We start from the raw sequence: 21,860 nt of genomic DNA on the forward strand, positions 1-21,860 counted from the left end.
TAATTTGAGATTTGGCCACAGATAAAACTAAAAAAGCTAAATCATAATAAGAGTAACGTTGAGCAGATTTTTGTCTATATCTCTATCGTCTCCCGGTGCTCTAACCTGAATGATTTTACCCATAGAAAGAATTTAAATACGAAGTAGTATTATATAGTGGTGTCAGCATTAAACAACCCAAGCTAATCTGCTAATACAGCGTCATAAAAACATGCGGCATGTGGGGTACAGACAGAGCCGGTTTAAGGCCTGGCCACTCCTGTTATATGAAAAACATGACTGCAAAACAGCAGAGGGCCAGGACGCTGAAAGTGGGGGTGGTGAGGGTGCAGCAGCAGCCCCAAATTTTAGGATTGTCTAACTTCAACTGCTACAAAGTAAACTAATTTGAATTCATAAGACAAAGCCATGCTTGTTTTCGAGTAGAGCTTGTGATTTAATGATATATTGATATATTTTCAAAATCTACAGTAGCTGTGTGCTGTTTAAATTTAATGTGTATATTCATTAAAGCGAGTCATTTCGTTTCCCCTTATTACTGTTGGCTGCTTTAGGGACCTGTCACGTACATGTTGAGATGCAAGGAAAGAAAGTGTGTGCAGTACTGTAGGCCAGTCCCAAAGCAGACTGATATATCAGGGTGCAGTTTGATGGCCACTTATGTGTCTCACCACATTATGGCAGAGTGACACGTTACGTTTAATGTAATAAAAAAAAAAAAAAATTAAAAAAGGCAAATGCTTTTGCATGACGTCACTTTTCATGCCACATATATACTGGATTTAAAACACCTTCCCACGTCCCTCCCAGAGGGCGCCCACGATTTATCCCTAAGTGAATAGGGATAAATTAAGCTAAATGGCTAAAAACGACACATTAAAATACAGGGTGATTTCGGAGATCATCCGCTGTTGTTGGGAGCGGTGGCACATAAACAGAATTCTTAACGTACCCCCACCAAAAAAAGTCATGAAAAGTCAACGTCATGAGATCTGGTGATGCTGGTGAGCTTTTTCTTGGAACTGTTTGTACCAACGACAAACGCTCTGAGCTGTTGGAGGTTCACTGCCATACTGACAGTCAGAAACTCTATGACCCCCTCTTTCAATTGGTATGTGATTGGTTCCTAGGCGCCTCATGGTTGTAAAAATATAGCGCTTTGAAATCGGATAAATCTTTTTGAATTATCCTGTAGTTTCTAACCACTTGTCTAGAACCTCCCTTTAATTTTGGAAAGTAGAAGGATGTATTTCACCAAAAAGTAATGAAAACCGACTGTTTTTTTTCTACAGCAGACGGGTTTTAGGCAGTAGGATGCTAGCATTACTTCTACTGAGTGCCGTTAAGTTGGCATTTCAGCTACTGAGTGTTGATTGGTTGACAAGTGGAGCAGCTCATTGGCTGAATGAAGCGGTTCTTGCTCACTGACGTCATAAGCGTACATGAGGTGCCGTTATAAAGTCCTATAGCTGGAGTTCAAAAACACTCAAAAATATAAGAGTACGATGTCAAGCTTGTAACAAATGAAGAACCCATTTTTGGCACTATATAGAACCATTTTCAAAAAGGCTCTATATAGAAACATATACAACACATTCTCCATCAATCTGAAGAACGAATATTCTATGTTAAGAACCATTTAAGCATCCAAATGGTCCTATATAGAACCATTGCCTTTAGTAAAAAAGCATTGAAGAACCATCTTTTTTTAAGTGTGTAGTCAGTCATTCAGACTTCTCAGTCACGTCCATGGCACGTTAAGGAACTCATGTTTTGTATTAATGATAGCAAGGTAAAATAATATACAGACCTCTCACTGGCTATTTGGCCTGCTAAACGCATCTTCTAAACGCTGAATTAAACACCAGGTTGCTAGGCTGAACGCAGAGACGTAATTATGGTACTGTGGAAAAAGCGTTTGTACGGTGTCAACTTCTTTCACCCTTAACTTTCAACATTTACAGTTTTACATGTGAGAAGCTGAAGCTCTGAGAGTCTGGCATCAGCTTTTGACAGTTTCAACTATTTTTGTTAAACTGGTTTTGAGCTCTGTTGTCCGGTGACCAGTTGGCTGTAAAATGTCTGATTAAGTCTCTCCCCAAAGGCATTTGTTTCGCTGAATAGATACAGTGCCATTCTGGCCTTATCACTGCACTTTGGCTACACTGGTCTGTGTTGGAGAGGAGAGATCTGTATGTGTTAATAGTAATAAAGAAAAGGAGGCCAGATATTACAAGTTTATGATGTCAGGTGGTATGAGCAGTGCCACCCCCTAACCACCCCCCCAAGTTGGTATGAAACCAATGCCACTGATTTTTAAAGATAAAGTTATGTCATACAATGTCAACTACTCTTTTAATTCTTATACACCAAGGAACTGATACCAGTAAACAATGGCTTTCCCATTTGAGTCCAAGAAAACTGCATGTGAAAATGAATAGTAGCCATCACTGTCAGACTGAGTTGTTCATAGACTCAGTCCAGAGACACCTTCTAATCTACTCCTACATAAACCCAGGCTGCCTGAGGACACGTTTGCAGACATCACGCTCACCGATACGTTTCAAGACGCTCCGGCACCTTGAGCCACATTGACAGCCTCGGACACGAAACTATTATTTGTGGATCAGCAAGCCAAGGCCTTGTGAGATTCTCGGCGGATTTTAGCCATGAGTGAACGAAGAAGGGAGGGGGGGGAGAAGTTTGTCTTAAGAGAAAAGTCAACATGATTCGCCTCCTTTGTTGCCCAGCCGCCTGCTGCTTTAATATGGGAGCGTAGCTTGCGTTTCTGCTGCACTGGAATGTGCAGGCATGAAATATAAATGGATTCTGTGCTCTGGAAACCAATGTTTCAACATCTGTTCTCGTCAGACTATAACACCAGGGCACTATCTCGCTCTCTCTGTCTCTCTGTCTCTCTCTCTCTCTCTCTTTCTCTCTCTCTCCCTCTCTTATTCCCTCTCTTCTTGGTTGTGGCTTCAAGCAGCGCGATGACGTAAGTCTCCCTCGTGGCATCCTCAGGCGTTTGAGGAAAGGCTAGCATTATGACTCTGAGCTCCCAGAGACCTACTTCTGCTCCTGCTTCCTCCTGGCTCCAAGCTGGTTAAAAGGAGCATTCCAGTATTTTTCAACCTTATCTTTATCTGCCAACTTTTGTATCAAACCGCTCAATACCACAGACAATCACTTTGGCGTGTTTACCTGAACTAGGAAAGACCAGAAAAGAAAGTGACTCCAAATTCATTTCTAATAGAAGCCAGTGGGCAGTTGCTGAATTCTGTGAATAAATATTTGAATACGTGCACATCCATGGCTAAAACAAGTGCCACGTTGCGCTACTGATGTTGATTCTAAATCACTTTTGTGCTCTAGATCAGTTATGAAACAACATTGGCAGTATAACAAATAATTCAATATTACACTAATGCCACACAAATAATTTTTCAATTCTTAAAAACTTCTATTACTGCAGTAAAACCTCATCAAAACCATCCTGCTTTATCTACAGCAAGAACCATTTCTTAAAAAGCCAACTGACCTAAAACAAACAGCAAAACTTCCCATCAGTTTCTTTACTCAGATGTATTGAATTATAAGATAACAAGAAAATGTTTTAGAAAGAACCTCTCAGTAGTGCAAAATTAGTCACATGCGCACATTCAGTAATTCAAAAACACCAGAAGACTTACTTCACAAGATCTTCTTCTTCTTCCTCAGGGTTCTGAACAATAAAAACAAGAAATTAAGCTGTGTTCTTATCCAGTCGTTGTACGAAGAGCACAGAGATAAGAACATTTCTTTCTCATTTCCCAAACACTGCTGAATGTTATTAAAAGGAAAGATGATGTAACACAATGGTACACATGCCCGTGTCCCAACATTTTTGGAACATGTTGCAGGTATCATTATTTATATTTTTCCTACTGTCCCAACATTTTGGGAATTGGGTTTGTTGATATTTTACTGACAGTATTCTGCAGCTGCACATTGACTTCTATTATAAGTGTTCTTAGAGTCAACAGGATTTCTGTTCTTTCTTAGGCAGGTTTTAACAAACATGGAGGATGCTATGCTCTCCTCCTCCTCCTGCTCCTGGGTCCTCAACTCCAGCCGACAGCTGAAGAGCGTGGAGGATGAGTCAACACCTTGGCCCTTTCCTTCTTTCTTTCTTTGTTGTCCTCCTCCATCAGCGGCGTCAGGCTCAGCTCATTGACTTGGGTGAAGGCAGGAGAGAGGCTGAAGGACAGGAGACAAATAGGAGGAGAAGGGAGAAAGAGAGAGAGACAGAGATAGAGAGAGAGAATAATAGGCTTTGAGGATGAGGTGTATATCACTTGGCAGGTTTCAGAGTCCTGAGCGATATGCCTGGCCTGAAAAACCAGCCAAATCTATGATGGTGGCCACTTAAATGTCATTGTTTTGGTAGGTTAAGGACAGAGTTCAGAGAAATCCTATTTGCAGTTTTCCCATTACCCCAAACATTAGTCGACTGAGCAAGACATGTTTGGTGTTCAAAGTTTACTTCTTTGGTTTTGCACTGAAGCTTTTAAGTTAATGTAGCTCACAAGCAATGGATGTCTGTGTCACTGAGATCCTCTTATATTAGCCTCGTAACTCCTTTAATTATTTTTATCTGGTATTTTTACCTGGATAGCATCACTAGAGCAGTGTTGATAGGGCACGCTAATATGTTTCATATCATAGTATCAACAAAGAAAAACTGAGCAACCTATGTGTTCAATATTAAGGCAGAAGCTCTATTTGAGACTTGTATCCAGTTGAGAACCCTCAGGGCCTTCCAGGCCTTCAGAGAAGGCCTAATAATTTCTGAAAAACTAAATATCTGAACTTAAACTTCTGTGATGGCACCACTAATCATGAAAAGCACAGCAACACTTAGTGCTTTTGAGACGACATCTTTTCCAGGAACGCTCATGCATATTTCAAGAAGACAACGCAAAACCACATTCTGCACACATTACATAGGCATGGCTGCCAAAGCGGGTGTGGGTGCTGGACTGGATGCTTGCAGTCCTGATGTGTCCCCAGTAGAGAATGTTCACGCATTTTAAAAAGCAAAGTGTGACAATAAAGACCCCGTACTGTTCATCTTAAAACGTCAAGAAAAAGTTATACCTGAAACACCTTATTGCTTGATGTCTTCAGTCCCTATACGTCTTTTAGGGGTTGTGAAAAGGAATGGCAACATTACAAAGTGGTCAATGCTTTACTGTCTAATTTTTTTCAAGTATGCTGCAAGAAATGAAATACGTGTTGATTTTAAACAATAAAATTCATGAGATAAAGCATCAAATAATGCTGTTGTATTGTTTTAAATGTAATGCTAGTCAAAATAATTTACAAATCACTGTTTTCAGTTTTAATTTCAACATATCGTCCCAACCTGATTTGGGGTTGCACATCAATAACCGAGTACAAGTGGTAGCCTAACCATTGAGTTTCAGTTCTTTATTAGAAGTGGAAAACAGTGGCAGGTCTAGGCTAGAGCTGGATACTAAATCACTGTAAAAGTGCTGCAAGGTAAAATATATATCTTTTACAAGCTTTAAATGTCCATGTTTAATCTATAATAGCCAAAGAATAATCCCATAAGAGCATAAGCAGTAATTAGCAAAGAAGTGTATTTTTCCTTGTTTTTTTAAATGTCCAGGTTTTGACATTTGTGGCCTGAACTGGACCTGGCTCTAAAAATCACAGTTCACCACTGCTAATATTGCAGAGGGTTATAATTGCAAAATCAATCATCCCAGATTCTGCCACTTTATCATTTAAAACAGGGAAAGCTTTACAATTTTATGGGTAACTAACATGGCAAATTCTTAATTCAATATTATTTATCATTTAACATCCTTTGCATTGAAATTGTGTTAGTAACATGTATGCAAGTAGTAGTAAAAACATTTTAATTTAAATACACAGCATTTGGCTTTTTAATGGTAAGTTAGACAAGAAACCTGTTCCGAAACTTAGAACTTTAAGATCCTTAAGGTTTTTCTTGGGTCTGCAAGAACAAAAGGAACAAGATAAACATTGTTCACGGTGCTTCAGGCTTTCATATATTTTAGAAATGTTTTAAGCATGGCTAGGCTTTAACACTAGTAACACTGGGGAATACTGGGAATGCTTTTCTGAGACTTGAAGCACTCCATGTAGTCCATGTGCTATTTACATTATAAATGAGGAACATTTTAAATCTCATCTTAACCCGTAAATGCACAGGTACATGTTTTGCATACCTTTTATAACTTATATCTAACTCCAACTATATGGCCTTGATAGTGTAAAACTGTCACAACATTTCATTGACAACACCAGAATACACAAAACAGAAAGGTGGGTACAGTGAGGTCACTCTAAATGCTTCCCATTTGTTGAAGTAGATAATGTGCCTTTCTAGCACTAGAGAGCGTTCCTCTCTGTCTCTCTTTCCCTCACTTGTACACGTGCAGGGGTTTTCAATTGTGGTAATGGGTGCATTCTGCTGCTATATACTGCATATACCGTACTGAATAACACATCTAATAAGTACATCACCAGTGGTGCTATATATCATACTATTTAGTACAGTAGTATAAATTTTATTTCTTAGGCGGCTTTCAAAAGCAATTAAAAATGTATCTTCAGCTGTTTTATGCGTTGCTTAGCTTACAGAAGACACAGTGCATTAACTGTAGGTTACCTTAATTTTGTTTATTACAATGCCAGAACAAACAGTAGACTGGAAGATTGGTTGAAACTGGAAAATGTATAATGTTCCTTGTAGAAAACCTATATTTTATCCTACATCGTTCGTTATACAAGACACAACTAAATAACCCAAAGACAATTTTAACCATTAAAAAAAGCCAGAGAAGATAGTATTACATATATAATAAAGCATGTATTAGATGCTTGCTTGACACCCCCGACCTCCAAAGGGCCCCAGATTGTTTGATTTTGCCACCGCTGAAATCTGGCAATTCCAGCTAGCCTAATGTAGCTAATGTAGCTAACAAGCAGCCTAATGGAACTTTGTGGCTACCAATTACCAGACAAAAATAAAGGCTAAAAACAGTTGCAGTGGCCATCCTGATGCCTGAATGTCCATGCATTTTTTTCATGTCATAGCAGTATGTCATACAGTGTCAGAAACCATGCAAACATCTGTTTACTGAAAAACTGAAAAACTCAACACAGTTTAAGGCAGGTTTGTGATAATTTCGCAATGCAGTTTACACAATACTAAATAGTGGTTATAAACTTCTGTTACTTGTTGGCTACATTAGCCGTAGCTCCAGTGTGAAACTAAATAAGCAAATGTCATACATCAAATGTCTTGGCTGATTGACCACATTTGGAATAAGGAAAATTATGTAAACGTGATTTTTTTTTTGCCAATCTGTCCCCTAAAGGCTAAATCTGTTAACTGTTTATTGATCTTTTGTTATTCATTATGTTTTTTGCAGCTATTTTAGCCACTCATTCTTCTTCTTCTTCTTCTTTTCCCTCACTCCCAGGTTGAGCAACACAAAGAAGCAGGCTGTGCACACAGTTATGGGCATCTGGATGGTCTCCTTCATCCTGTCCACTCTGCCGGCCGTGGGCTGGCACGACACCAGCGAGCGCTTCTACGCCCACGACTGTCGCTTCATTGTGACGGAGATTGGCCTGGGCTTTGGTGTCTGCTTCCTGCTGCTGATCAGTGGCAGCGTGGCCATGGGCGTCATCTGCATCGGCATCGCCCTCTTCCAGACCTTCTCCATCCAGACGGGACACAACGTGGATAAGAACAAGTTCAACGTGCCCACCATTGTAGTGGAGGACGCGCAGGGCAAGCGCCGCTCGTCCATTGACGGCTCCGAGCCCATCAAGACCTCTCTGCAGATCACTTACCTGATCAGCGGCATCGTCTTCATCTACGACTTCCTCACTGGCTTCCCCATTCTGGTGAGTGAAAGCAGACATGGCGGGGATGTTAATGAAGGGTTTGATCATGAATTTGAATACGTGAGTTGAATTAATCTCCTTGGCTGAGAAAGACTGGTGTGTTGGTTGGTTGAAAATAAGTTAACACATCTTCTACGAAGAATACACTTATTTGCTGAATTTAACATATTTGGGGGGGGTTATTATTATATATTATATTAAATTATGGGTTAGATTTTATGTTTCATATTTTCCCAGTACTCACCACACAAAGAAGAAATGTGCACAATTGCAGAAAAAATGCCATATTTACGTTTCCTGTAGAGGATGTGTTACATTATTTTCACTGTGGAAATAATGAAAACATATGATTTGACCAGGGGCACCCAAACGTTTGCATATAACTGTATTTTTGACAATGCGCATGGCTGATTTTCAACTGTGGTCCCTGAGTCATGATGTTATAAAGCAGAAAAAAAATCAATAAACAAAATAAGAGCTTCCGTATAAAGTAATATTGGAATCATAAATAAACAGAAGGCCCATACTCAGGATTTTATATATTATTTATGTATGTATAACACAATCATAAACCCTGTATAGCTATTTGACATTTATGCTTTACAACTGTCTACCCAAATATTCATCTATGTATAAAACTCATAAGCAAATTATGTATGTGCTCTAAATATTTAATGCATTTTTATGCAAGGGCCTTAAGCTAAACTCTCACTAGTATTATGCATAATGCACAATACATATTCTTATAACTGAATTGAAATGTTTAGAAAAAAGTTGGCTCTTGGAAAGGCATTGCTGTTTCATTTTGACATTCATGACTTTTTATCCTGGAGTATAAAGAGTGGAAGTGGTGTTCAGATGTGTGCCACCTGTGCTCCATGGAAAAGATTGATGTGTCTGTGACAAACTGGGCTGGATTTGTCCCCGGCTCCGGCCACTTAGAGAGACTGTGAAAGCTTTCATCCACTATGGTGGAGCAAGGGCTCTGTGCTTAAACTTTAATGACCAATTTCCAGTTCCACGCTTGTCAGCAGTGGAGGAGTTACTCTTAGATCAGTGGTGTGCTTTTTATTTTTTTTACTCAAAGAGACCAGGGTTCCCGAGAGAGAGGGAGAGAGAGAGAGAGAGAGAGAGAGAGAGAGAGACAGAAGATGAGGTTGTGAGGAAGTCGAAGTAGTCTGAAGACCACAGGATTATTCATCTCTGGAGAGCTGGCAAAAACACTCAACAGAAAGTTGGCATAGCATTAAAAAAAAAGCTTTAAAAAGTGGTTTGCTCTTAATTACAGAAGTAATGTTCCCAATGGATCACAGAGGTGCTTATGTAGACTTTATTATTATTAAATGAACCTTTGCATTTAACCTCATCTAGTGCTCTAAGTGGGTCAGGTTACCAGAGAGCAAGAGAGAGAGCTAAACAACAGTGGCCTTGAGAGAAGCTACACATTTGTTTAGTATTGTGTGAATAGAGTAGCATGATATGGACAAACCAGTAGTATTTCACTACGCAAATATTTGCACACCCCTGGTCTAATTACATGTTTTCTTGATTTCCTAAATGAAAGTTAACACATCCTCTACAGGAAACACACTTAAATATAGCATTTCCTGTGTATTTTAGTGCACAAAAAAAACCAAAAAAAACATGAATTAGGGTTGGGATATTTACCGATCAGGCATAACATGACTTGTTTCTATGCTCATTGTCCATTTTATCAGCTCCACTTACTATATAGGTGCACTTTGTAGTTCTACAATTACAGACTGTAGTCCACTCTATTAGACACTCCTACCTTGTCAGTCCACCTTGTAGATGTAAAGTCAGAGACGATAGCTCATCTGCTGCTGCACAGTTTGTGTTGGTCATCCACTAGTCCTTCATCAGTTATCACAGGATGCTGCCCACAGGATACTTTTGGCTGGGTATTTTTGGTTGGTGGACTATTCTCAGTCCAGCAGTGACACTGAGGTGTTTAAAAACTCCAGCAGCACTGCTGTGTCTGATCCACTCAGACCAGCGCAACACACACTAACACACCACCACCACATCAGTGTTACTGCAGTGCTGAGAATGACCCACCACCCAAATAAGGCCTGCTCTGTGGTGGTCCATGGGGGTCCTGACCACAGAAGCACAGGGTAAAAGGGGGCTAACAAAGTATGCAGAGAAACAGATGAACTACAGTCTGTAATTGTAGAACTACAAAGTGCACCTGTATAGTAAGTGGATCTGATAAAATGGACAATGAGCGTAGAAACGAGGTGGTGATAATGTTATGCCTGATCGGTGTATAACGGTCATGAGGTACACCATAGTATTTAAAATTGATGCCAGTATTGAAAAATTATGACAGTGTTTAAAAATTATGATGTGTCAAATTCCTGTTTCACATAAAGGTGGACAGTATGACAATATTTTATCATTATTGTGATCAATTTTATTAGCGTGATACACAATATGCTTATCTGAGGATATCGTGTATATCGTCAGCACTGCATGTTTCATTAAAAAAAGAACGTAATTAGTCTTGTTTAATTGGTAAAAATCATTAGAGTTTTTAATGGCTGTATTTATATGTGGTACTACCTTTTGTCTCTGTCTTGAAGTACTGTGATATGGTACTTTTGCCATACCACCCACCCCTAATTCCACATCTGAACAGCTAAATAAACACATTCCACTCATTTATATTTTGGAGGGGATTACTGATTGGTGATGTGGGAGGTCAGATGTGGGAGGGACAGATGCTTTTGTAGGGTTTACTGGCTCTAACTTCAGGTTTAGCGCTGCTGCCATGACAACGCTGAATGATGGTGCTCGCGCAGTGAAAAAAAAACACATGAATTCCCTGAGTGTTCTTACTAAGGTCGCATGGCTGTAAATCACATATGTATCCATTTAGAACAACATATGAAAGTGGTTCAGATCTGATTTAAAAATAGATCAGATGGGTGTGTTCACACAGCTCTGAAAACATTTGTATCTGATGGCAAAAAATCGCATTTGTGCCACTTCAGTCTGGTACTCTGAATGTAGCTTTTCTTGCACAATTGTGAACCATCATGTTAGAAATATTAGAAGTGAGCAAAATAATCAGAATTAAGCAATGAGACTTATAATGTAAACATAGCCAAAATATATGGCTGGTTAGAAGAATAATTTTAAATGTTTTCATGAAGCTCACAGTATGGGCCAAATGACTCCTTGTGAGGAAAGATGAACTTTCAAACTGACATTCAGGGAAAATTATAAAGTATAGATGGTATGGTTTCTCCGATATTAGCACTTTGGGCAGCAGAAACTTTAATGTGAGAGAAACTCAACCAACTGAAAATTGTCATTAGATCATCTTTTTCCTTGCTTACGAAAGGTTTGCTATAATAAACCCTTTAAACTGTCAACTTTTGAAAAGTCTAAGCTATAATGAGACACTTTTGCCATCTTCAAAAATGTCTGGTGTATATTAATATTTATTTATACTTTTGAGTTTTCCCATTTGGCCACCGAGTACCACTATATTGCCACTCTACCCAGCACATGGTCCACAGCCTGTGATTTTAATAGTCTGTGGTGCATACGCACTTTATAAGCTATGAATCTGGAACTGATTTACATTTCGCCTGCTGAACCATCTTCCAGTGGCCCACACAGATGCATTGTATGTAATGACCCTCACTGTTTCCACTGGGCTGTTGAATGGCTGACTAATGACTCCAGACTGGAGCAGATTTATTGCATGCCTTTGTGAGAGAACTCTCCACTTCAGAGCACTGGGGCCTCCAACGCCGCCCTAATGCCATATACTCTTTTAGAAATAAAGGCTCCTAACTGATTCTAAGCTGGGATGTACGATTCTAGGAAAACCTCTAAATGGTATAGAACAGAGTTGCCCAAAGTGTGGCCCATGGCATGCTTAATTTAGCCCTCCATAAATTCCCCACCTGCTCACCCCATAAGAGAATAAACATACTACATACACAACATATAAAAGTATTTTTGTTCTTTTAAAATAGGATTTTTTAGTTTTCAGTTTAATTTTAGTATCAAAATGCAGTGCAGTGTTATAAAATCTGTCACACTTGCTGTTGCTTTATTTTTATTAAACAATTGTATTTAAACTTATACAGTGTAGACTGAAATACTAGAAGTGAGACAACAAAGAGTACTTTAAAATGTTTTATTCAACATTTGAATAGTATTTTTATTTAAAGTAATTCTTTGATATGTTATCTGCCTGTGATACATACATTTGTACAACTTCCTACAAATTAGTTGAAATCTGTTTTAGAGTAGTACTTTTGTTATAGAATAATTTTATACACTCACGCGTGTAAGGTTTCAAGCACGGTCAGACGCTCGCAGATGCAACTTAAAGAAAGGGCTTTACTGATAGAAACAGAGTTCAAAGTCGTAGTCGATAACCAGGCAGAGTTCAGATCCAGAAGGCACACAAAAGATACAAAAATCAGCCAAGGCAACAATCCAAAAAGGGAAAAGCAGTAGCGTGGTCAAAGGTACAGGCAAGTGGTCATAATCCAAAATCAGAGACAAATGCAACCAAATCCAAAGGGAAGAGCAAAAAGGGCAGAGACGGGAAAACGATAAGCAAAGGTCATACACGAAATACACAACAATGAATAAACGCTCAGTAGATCTCAAACTGGATACAATACTTCACAACTTTACTAAGCTAAAGCCCTTTTTTACCATCTACCATGTGTACAGTCATTTTCATAAACAGTAATTGTACTTTGAAATGTGCAGTTCTCTGTAGAGGATGTGTTAAATTACTTTCACTAAGAAAATCAAGAAAATGTCGTTTGTCCAGGGCGCCCATACTTTTGCACATTTTCAAATGCTACCACTTATGCTCATCACATGATCACATTTTTAACATGGGAAGTGTTTATGCACATGTGAAATTCATGTGACATTACTGTAAAGGCTGGTGCAGAACCTTTTTATTATGTGGAGGTTCTTCAAACTTAAAAAAGGTTCTTCACACTAACAAACTATTGTTCCAAAAAAACATCCATGAAGATGTTCTTTAGGGAACCAAAAGAGTTTCTTGTTTGTCATCGCTTCAAAGAACCCTGTTGGGCACCTTTATTTTTAGGAGTGCAGTGGCCAAATTTTAATGGAAAATGTACCTTGAAAGAAACAAACAGGTTGTTAATTCAGATGTACTATGATACATGCAGTTTACAAAACTACATTCCATAAAATTCATAATCTAGAAAAATAAATGTTAAGGCCTTAACAGTTTAGTGCACTGGTCACTCGCCCTCTTCCTGGAGATCTACTTTCCTACAGAGTTTTGTTCCAATCTGCAGCTAACATGCTGCCCGTCCTCTCATGTAACGCCAATGCATCTGATTCAGCCAATTAAAGATTTCTGAAGAAGTTAATCACCTGGAGCAGGTGTGGCGGATTGCAGTTGGTTCTACACTCGAGGACCAGGGTTGATGACCACTAGCTTAGTGTATTCCTGTAGACACAAGTAAATAACTTTAAAGAACCCTTTGGTTCTTGCATAAATATATTCATATTCTTGCATATTTCCACCCCCAAAGGAAAACAGAAAAACATTTTTGATTCTGTTGTGTAGCTGAACAGTTGCAGACATTTAACATGCAGGTGTCATCAAGGAGCCTCAAGAGTCCATGCATCTTGCTCCAGTTGTGTCAGAGCTTGCTTTATTATCCAACTCTCCTACGAACAGTCCATTAATATTTAACACACGCCTGTTAGTTTTCCATTTTCTCTACCTCTGTAACAAAGGCCAGTATGTCTTTTCCTTCCGCTTTGCTTCTTCTGTTCATTTGTTATACCCCTGCTTATCACTGCCTCATTTTTTAGTAATTAATAGAATAGCTCATTTCTTTAATGTATAGTTACACTGATATCACACTTCAGGCACATGCTTGAGGTACATGAAAAAATGTCCACAAAGAGGTTATATTTAGAGTATTTAGAGTTATGTCAGGACATCCACAAGGCCCTGCTTCTTTCTACTTCTCTGGAATAATGAGCTATTTAAATGCATTGACATCTATAGCACATCACACTTCATTTATGACTGCTTTTATGGAGAGCGCATTGAACGTTAGCTTACGGCCCACCTGAGTGCCCTTTAGAGCATGCTTCACAGCGATATGCTACACATGCTTATGAGTATGTATTATGAAATGTTGTGATAACTAATGGGGTGAAATAGATACTTAAAGGCTCTCTTGTGTAACTGGCTGAACTAAGCCTTGCATGAAGTGGAATGGCTATGCTAATAGTAGCATAACATTGGCTTTGGGAGATTAAGCACTGAAGCTGTTTCACTAGCCTATGTTTCTCCACCCAAATTGGGCAAGTGGTTATGATTGTGTTTTCAAAAAAGAGCTGAAATCAAAGAGTGTATTCTTGGCGGGAATATACCAAGACAGAAAATCAGTAACACTTATCTGGGAGAGCGGAGCCTCCTTCACTGTGTTTATTCATTAGTGCAGTAGCTACACATGGCTTACGTCACACCAGTGGATAACGTAGAATCTCACTGTTGTCGGAACAAGACCTTGTATGTCCATTTTTTACTTTTTCCAGTTTTTGACATAATTTGGTACCTGTTGCGCTTTACCTTGAGTGTAAATGTCGTGATGAATGGACCAAAAGAAATAACCCAGAACAACTTGGAAAAAAGTCTGGTTCCATTGACTTACATTAAAAGTAAAGTGTGATTTTTCCTTCTCCTGTAAAGTTATCAATTTGGAGATATCAGGTTTTGTTCCTACAACAGCAGTAAGCTCATCACTACATCGTACCCTGTGAGTGATGCTAAAAACTTGAATAGACAAATAATGCTACACACTAAAACAATATGCTGAGCACTACATCCTGCCCTGTGAGTGACACTAAACTCTTGAATGGAAAAAGAGTGGGATAGAAAGACAACATGTCAATGACTATGCCATGCCCTGTGAATCATGCTAAAGCTGGGACAAAAGTGCTACATTGTACAGGAAGACAACATACTAACGTTCTTATAGGAAAGCCTATTCACTTGATGGCCATCTTTTCAATGCCACCGGGCAGTTATTTCCAGCCATTCAAAACCAGGCTCCTATCTGTTTGAATGGGAAGAGATGAAAACACTCAAAACTGAAGGTCAAATTACTGTTTCAGAAACAGATTTGCAATCACTGACAAAATCTAACAAAAAACTTCATAAATAGTTTGGCTAAATAATGCACAAAAACATGCTTTTTTGTGTTGTTCTGCCTACTGCACTTAAGCATATCAAGTTTTCCCCACTAGCAGCTTTACCATCAAGCTGACTGGCTCTTTCCCATTCTAATTTCAACCATTGACCAGTCTCCTCCTTTATAATGATACTATTCACTGTGGCCATTTACTGAGAATGATGCTAAACCCTTTGACTGAAACTGTAATGTTACATCTATTAAGACAACATGCTAATCGCTACATTCTTTGCTGAGGACAATGCTAAATTTGTGACTGGAACAAGATTCTTACTCTTGAATGGAGCAGGAATGTTACATCTGATAGTAAGACAGTGTGCTACTTGCTACAGTGTCCAGTGAGAACAATGCTAAACCTTTAAATGAAAGAAGAGTGTTGTTATAGTAAAACAATATGCTAAACACTTCAGTCTTCACTGAGAAAAATCCTAATCGCTTAAATGAAGCTATAATGTTACATCTTACAGTAAGACAGTATGCTAAACGCTATACTCTTCACTGAAAATGGTACTGTAGCGTCATTGCAGGAGAAGACCCGGAAAACACTGCACACTGGGGTCTTCCGGGACACAATTACTACAAACAACACAACTACACTAATAACTTATCCAAACACCAACAACAAATGTCCCTTTTAAGCCAGGAGTGTGGCAACCTTGCATGGCCACACTCCTTGAACTCCCTACAGGAACAGGGCCTGTGCGGACACCACAATACTAAACCCTTCAATAGAACAATAATGCTAATCACAAATTCCATACCTGAGAATGACGCTAAACCCTGGAATACAACAAGAATGTCACATCTTAAATTAAGAGATGCTAACAGTTACATTCTTAACTAAGAATGAATCTAAACCCTTGAATGAAGCAGGAATACTGCATTGCACAGTAAACATGCTAATTGCTCCATTCTGCCCCATGAATAATGTTAAACCCTTAACTGAAACAAGAATGATATTTCCTACAGTACAATAATAGCACCATTGTTACAAGCTTGACATCAAAACAATAGCTGAATCCTTTTTGGTGCTATACAGAACCTTTTCAAATAGGTTCTACATAGAACCATCTACAGCATATTCTCCACCAATCTGAAGAACACATTCATAATGGATGTGAACTGTGCATGACCAAAGGGTTTTTTGAGTGTTCATGGTTCTATATAGAACAATTTTCTTTACAAAAGAACCCTTGAAGAACCATCTTTTTAAAGAATGTGTAGTAAGACAGTATGCTAATTGCTACACTTTGAACTCTGCTGATGAGATCTGGTCACTTCTTTTACAGGTGGTGAGTTTTGCTAGTTTGAAGTACGACCGCTCCTACAGCTGGATGGTGCTGTGTGTGCTCTGGTGCTCCATAGCTCAGTCCATCCTGCTCCCCATGTTCCTCTGGGCCTGTGACCGATACAGGGCTGACGTCAAGATGGTCTGGGAGAAGTGCGTGGCCATTATGTCCAATGACGACGTGGACGAAGGTAAGAGCCACTGGGAAAACATGTGCATGGTGCCAGAAGAGAAAAGGATGTGGATAAAGCAGCAGGAAAAGAGGGATTAGGGGAAGTTTCCCCTTTTCATGTTTTTCATAGAATTAGGTCACCCATCAGACATCATTTGCTGTAAATCTAAAAATGAATTTGTGCTGAAACTGGAGAAAGGGTTCATTTAAGAAGTGCTAGACCTCTCTTTGGGACAGCCAATGATTAGTCTTATTGGATTTATCATGTGACCTAGTTTTTCTTGAGAGAGAAAATCTCTCCCTGATATAATGAGAACTGTACTTTTCCTGCCTTAACAGAAACAATGAGAAGGCAGTGACTTTTCCTGAGGCACTTTCAAAGACAGTTACTTTAGTAGAATTTAATAGTGCAATAGATTGTAACAGAGCATAGAAGTCGATTGTTGTCTCACTTGAAGTGACTGTATTCACTTTACAAGAAATGATAGTGTCAACTGAGCCATAACTGATGCACGCTTCACCTGTAATGTCAGTTCTTTTTGTATTGTCTTACTTGTTTCTGGAGGTTACTGGTTGTTATTTTATTCAGCTTTGTTTAATTTAATAGCTTAATATAAAAAGTAAATGTGAAAACTTTATTTTAACCAACGTTGGGAGGGTGAATTATACTGCAAATAAAGTCAGGTCACATGATAATAACATTAGGCGAAACTTTCTGTCCTAGGGACAGTATTACATGTATTACATAGTGTTTAGTAACAGGGAGACATTTTGGATTTTGCATCTTGCCCACCTTTTTAATCCACTGTCAAGGGATTAGTAATTATAAATCAAATGTGCAACACGTTATTTTAATTTTTTTATTGTGCTCTTAATATTACCAGTGCTTCTGCTTCTTTTCAGAGGGCTTGCCTTGTATAACACAGCTCAGTTGTATGTATAAGGGTCGTTTCTTGTTCTTCTCTGCCAATGATTTGCATGATAAGCTGCCTGTGCTGATAGCTAATGTCATCTTTCATCCTGCAACCAGTCCACATTTGCCTAAGATCAGCATTTTGCACTGCCCTACAACTGTTTATTTTCCCCACACAAGGTTCAACCTTTAGCACTGTAACAACTATTACTAACATGTTACTCCTAAAGTAATCATATGTAAAATGATTACCTAAATGAATTTTTTTTTTTACGTAGCTGAGCTTAGTGATTTCCTTCATCAGCGAGTTTCTCTAGAGAGGCCGTTTGCTTTTTAGCAGCACACTGGAGTACTTCCTGTTTGGTAAACGACAACGGTCATGATGTTAGTAAGAGAATCCCCCCAAATGCAAATGGTTTTGCTCTCCCAAAAGACTTCTTATTAATCTGTCTTTTTTTGTTTGTTTGTCCTAAACGGCTTCAAAATTTCAATGCGGACCCAAAACCAAGAAAAGTGAATTGTCTTTCTCTACCTATTCGTCTGTCTGTCTGTCTGTCTGTGTATCTGAGCACGTTTATTTTTAATCCTGATGTATATGCTTTCTGCGTTTGCAGAAAACAGCCAGGATGGAGGCATTCATCCGGACTTAATATATGACAGACCATATGACTATAGCTCTGCTGCTGATATCATGACGGTAGACCGTATTGCCAAGTACGAATTCTCGACCTTAGAAAGGGGGGTCCCCCAGGGTTATCCATTGAGGGAGCCTCAGGAAGATAAAATGCACTATTTGCAGGTATATTTCCATTGATTTTTTAAAAATTTCCTCATGAATTTATCTTTTTTGCTACTAATATAGATAAAAAAAAAAACTGTGCATGCTGCAATGGCCCTCAATATTTTTACATCTTTAATTATTGTCGTATCCTCTTCTGGAATCATTTTACATTTCTGGTGTTTTACTCATAAGAAATTTGACTGGTGTTCAGCAGATAAAACTCAGATTAGCTTTCTGGCTGACTGTTGTTTGGAATATGACCTAACGGAAGGCTTTCTCCTTACATTTTAGTGATGCCTTTATGATGTTCCTCATTGTTATGATGCAAAATTTGCAGGTATACAACCTAATTGCAAGTATTGTTTGAATATTGAGACCTTTTAAGTACAGTTACATAGAGCGAACATACTTTCATTCAGTGTGCTTGTGATTATAGTGACTAAAGTGTATTCTATAAGATGCTGGCAATGTCGTTACGGTCCTCAATGTGGGTACGGTCCAAAGCATGTGAGGGCCTGCAGGTCTTATAATGTACCCCATTATATAACTATACACCCCTACCTTATGTTCAGCTCCACTCAGTTAATGTGCATTACTTTGCAAAAATCTAAGACCACCTTTTTGTTTATTTTATTTCCAGTCAAAATGGCCATTACATACTAGTTATTAAATTTTCAGTGTCTGAAAAAAAGCAGGAAACGTATTTAACCGAAAATTACACAAAAGCCTCAAACCACAACAAATATAATATCAAATCTGTCAGTATTTAATTTCTCCACTTTTTAGTTCTAACTTAGATTTTGTTCCACTTCAAAGGGACACTGACATCCACACAAGCAACTTTCCAAACACAGCTGCATTGCAAATTTCTTTCTCATGTTCATCTAAAATGTTTTAAGAAGATATTTCTGAGGAGAGAAGATATAACATAATACATGTGCATAAAGGAGGGAAAAGTCAAAAGGAAATAAGACCTGGTAGACCACTGAAACTGTCACCATCAGATAAACAGTACTTACAGCTTAAATCTTAGAGAGAGAGGAGAAAAACATTTCAGAAACTCCACAAGCGTTTCAGTTCATTCCTGAGAAAAGGAAATGGACAAAAAGAAAAAAAAGCACTAGAAACAAAAACTGAATGCCTGGGGAGGTGGAGTAGCCTCAGTTGTGTCTAAATTTGTAACTGGGATTACTTAGACTGAAATGCAACCAACTTCTAAGACTGAACTTGAATGTGTGGAAAAATATCCCTGCAGATTTCTTTGAAAAACTAAGTCTCCCAAAGAGAATAAAAGCTGTAATAAAGGCAAAGTGTGGACATCCCTGTCCTGGAAACCAACGCTTTCTGTTAAATAAATGTTTTCTGCTTTTTCCTGACACTGAAAAAGTCATCACTTGTACTTAATAGCCATTTTGAGTGGAAATTAAATGAATTAATGCATGGTCTCACTGTACTTCAGCTAAAGGCCTACTGTAACCAGCGTGGTTGAGATATAAAATTAGCAAGTAAAAAACCAATTACATTGTCGTTTTTCTTTATTAATTGAACATAATTTGTGCTTGAGAGGTCACTACTGGTGAGAAGCGTCTTTGAAGTACTACAAAACGCAGGGGGTTCTCCAGTTACAAATTAGCTGTCTAAATTATAATTATTACATCATAACTGTGTCACATGGCTTTGGCATTGTGAGCTCTATGTAATTGTTCCTAATCTCATGACATGACTTCAATTCAAAGCACTCTTTTCAGTGCTGGCTAAATCCAATTCCACCACGAATAATAAAAACTGTGCTTTGAAGGGACCAAGACGATAGTGTTAGTAACAAAAGTTTACCTTACTGCTTTGGTGAGAAAGTCATATTGTATCCAAACTCAAAGCCAGTTTTAGAGCTGTGAAATGCTCCTCTTCAACCCGATATCACGTTTAACACTTCTAACTCTGTTTCTCTACATGCAGTCCTCAATTCCACATGACTGATCTCTCTGTGTTAGTGATATTACGCTCCACTCATTGTATTCATAATTGCTACAATTAACCAGCAGTCAAATGATACCAAAACTAATTCCTAAAGTCTGGACAGAGATCTAATGTGATGAGGCCTGAATGTAAAAAATGAGTGCTTAACATGCCCCCAGTTCTGTGCCAGTCACCTTCAAAGCTTCCCCCATCGTGTCATCTCTCATTTTATTGCAAAAACATGCAGACTATTACGCAGAACTATTTTTCAATTAGATGCAAACACAGTGCCACAGTGGTACTTTACTACAACATGCAACAGTGACATTTTGCAATAAAATGCTGATGCACTTAAAGTGATAGTTTGGCAAAACATCAAGTTTACACAGTTTCCTCCCTAGCATCAAGTGTGGTCGATATGCCAAGACATGTCTGGTATCCAGAGTTTGTTTTCTACTGAAATGGAGAAAAGTATGGATAAACTTTGTGTAGTTCTATTGATAACAGTATGTCATATAATGTAAGCAGTACATCCAATACGCCAAGTTTTGTTCTCGTCAGCTACAAAAAACTAAAGGAGCACATTTAGACACCAAACATGTCGTGGCTGATTGACTTTGGGGTGAGAGGGAAAAAATTAGATTTTTTACCAGACTGTGACTTTAACGTATTATTAAACTCATATTGCTTCAGTGTGGCAAAGAGCCAGCAGAATAGTATTCATTAATGCAGGTAACCAGTGAGGTTTCAAGGAGCAGGTTGAAGTGCAAGTTTAACCTCCTTCATCCTCACATAGTATTGCTTTCTATCAGGTGTTAATACATATCACTGCACCAGAGATGCACCAACTCTCAATACATGTGATGTTCTTAAGGCAAGAACAGGTTTACAGATTTTTTTTATTATTTGGTTAACTTTTCCTTCCAATGAGGAGATGTGGAGAAGGTGTACGCCTTTCTGTTCGTGTGTAATAAGAAGTGACACTGTTTATACAGTACTGTGCAAAAGTCAGAGACCACTTTTCATTTATTTCATTTCCTGTTGTAACTAGGGATGCACATTCTGACTAATTTTGATATTCATGTATCTGTTGAGTCCATCCAGATATCCAGTTAACTGCAGGGACGGAAAAAACAACAGCAAAAAATGCACTTTGGCCGAATATTATATAATGCAAATATAATCTGGGCTTACATTTTAGGTTACAGCACTGGTGCTGCTCGAGCACAGAGCCAAGAAACATGTTTTATTATTCAAAAACAGCCAAGGGGCAGGTTTTCATGTTGGATGAGTGGTGGATGCTGCCTCTTCAGATGAGCTAATGAGCTAACAGAGCTAACCAGTGTCACGTCGGATGTTGATAAGGACTCACTGTCTTCTACACAAGGTGTTTTGTCCTCGGTGGAATACAGATAACATGTTATGTCAGAGAAATATATTTTTGTTGTTTCTGGCCCGAGCTAACATCAGCTAGAGTAGTTAGCCTGGTTAGTGATACAGATTCACTACCTCTCTCTTCTCAATCAAGCCCTTAACAACACAATCACATTCAG

At 38.6% G+C, this 21,860-nt stretch overlaps 1 protein-coding gene across 1 annotated transcript in view; it reads left to right on the forward strand.

Annotated features, from left to right (window-relative positions):
- The window catches only part of LOC118813586 (probable G-protein coupled receptor 153), a 62,622-nt gene that overhangs the window by 34,463 nt on the left and 6,299 nt on the right, over window positions 1-21,860 (forward strand). Inside the window, 3 exon segments of the mRNA XM_036579003.1 lie at window positions 7,518-7,947; window positions 16,487-16,676; window positions 18,185-18,369. Coding sequence (XP_036434896.1) covers window positions 7,518-7,947; window positions 16,487-16,676; window positions 18,185-18,369 — 805 coding nt within the window.

This window comes from Colossoma macropomum, unplaced genomic scaffold (genome assembly GCF_904425465.1).
Source record: "Colossoma macropomum unplaced genomic scaffold, Colossoma_macropomum, whole genome shotgun sequence".
NCBI lineage: Eukaryota > Metazoa > Chordata > Actinopteri > Characiformes > Serrasalmidae > Colossoma > Colossoma macropomum.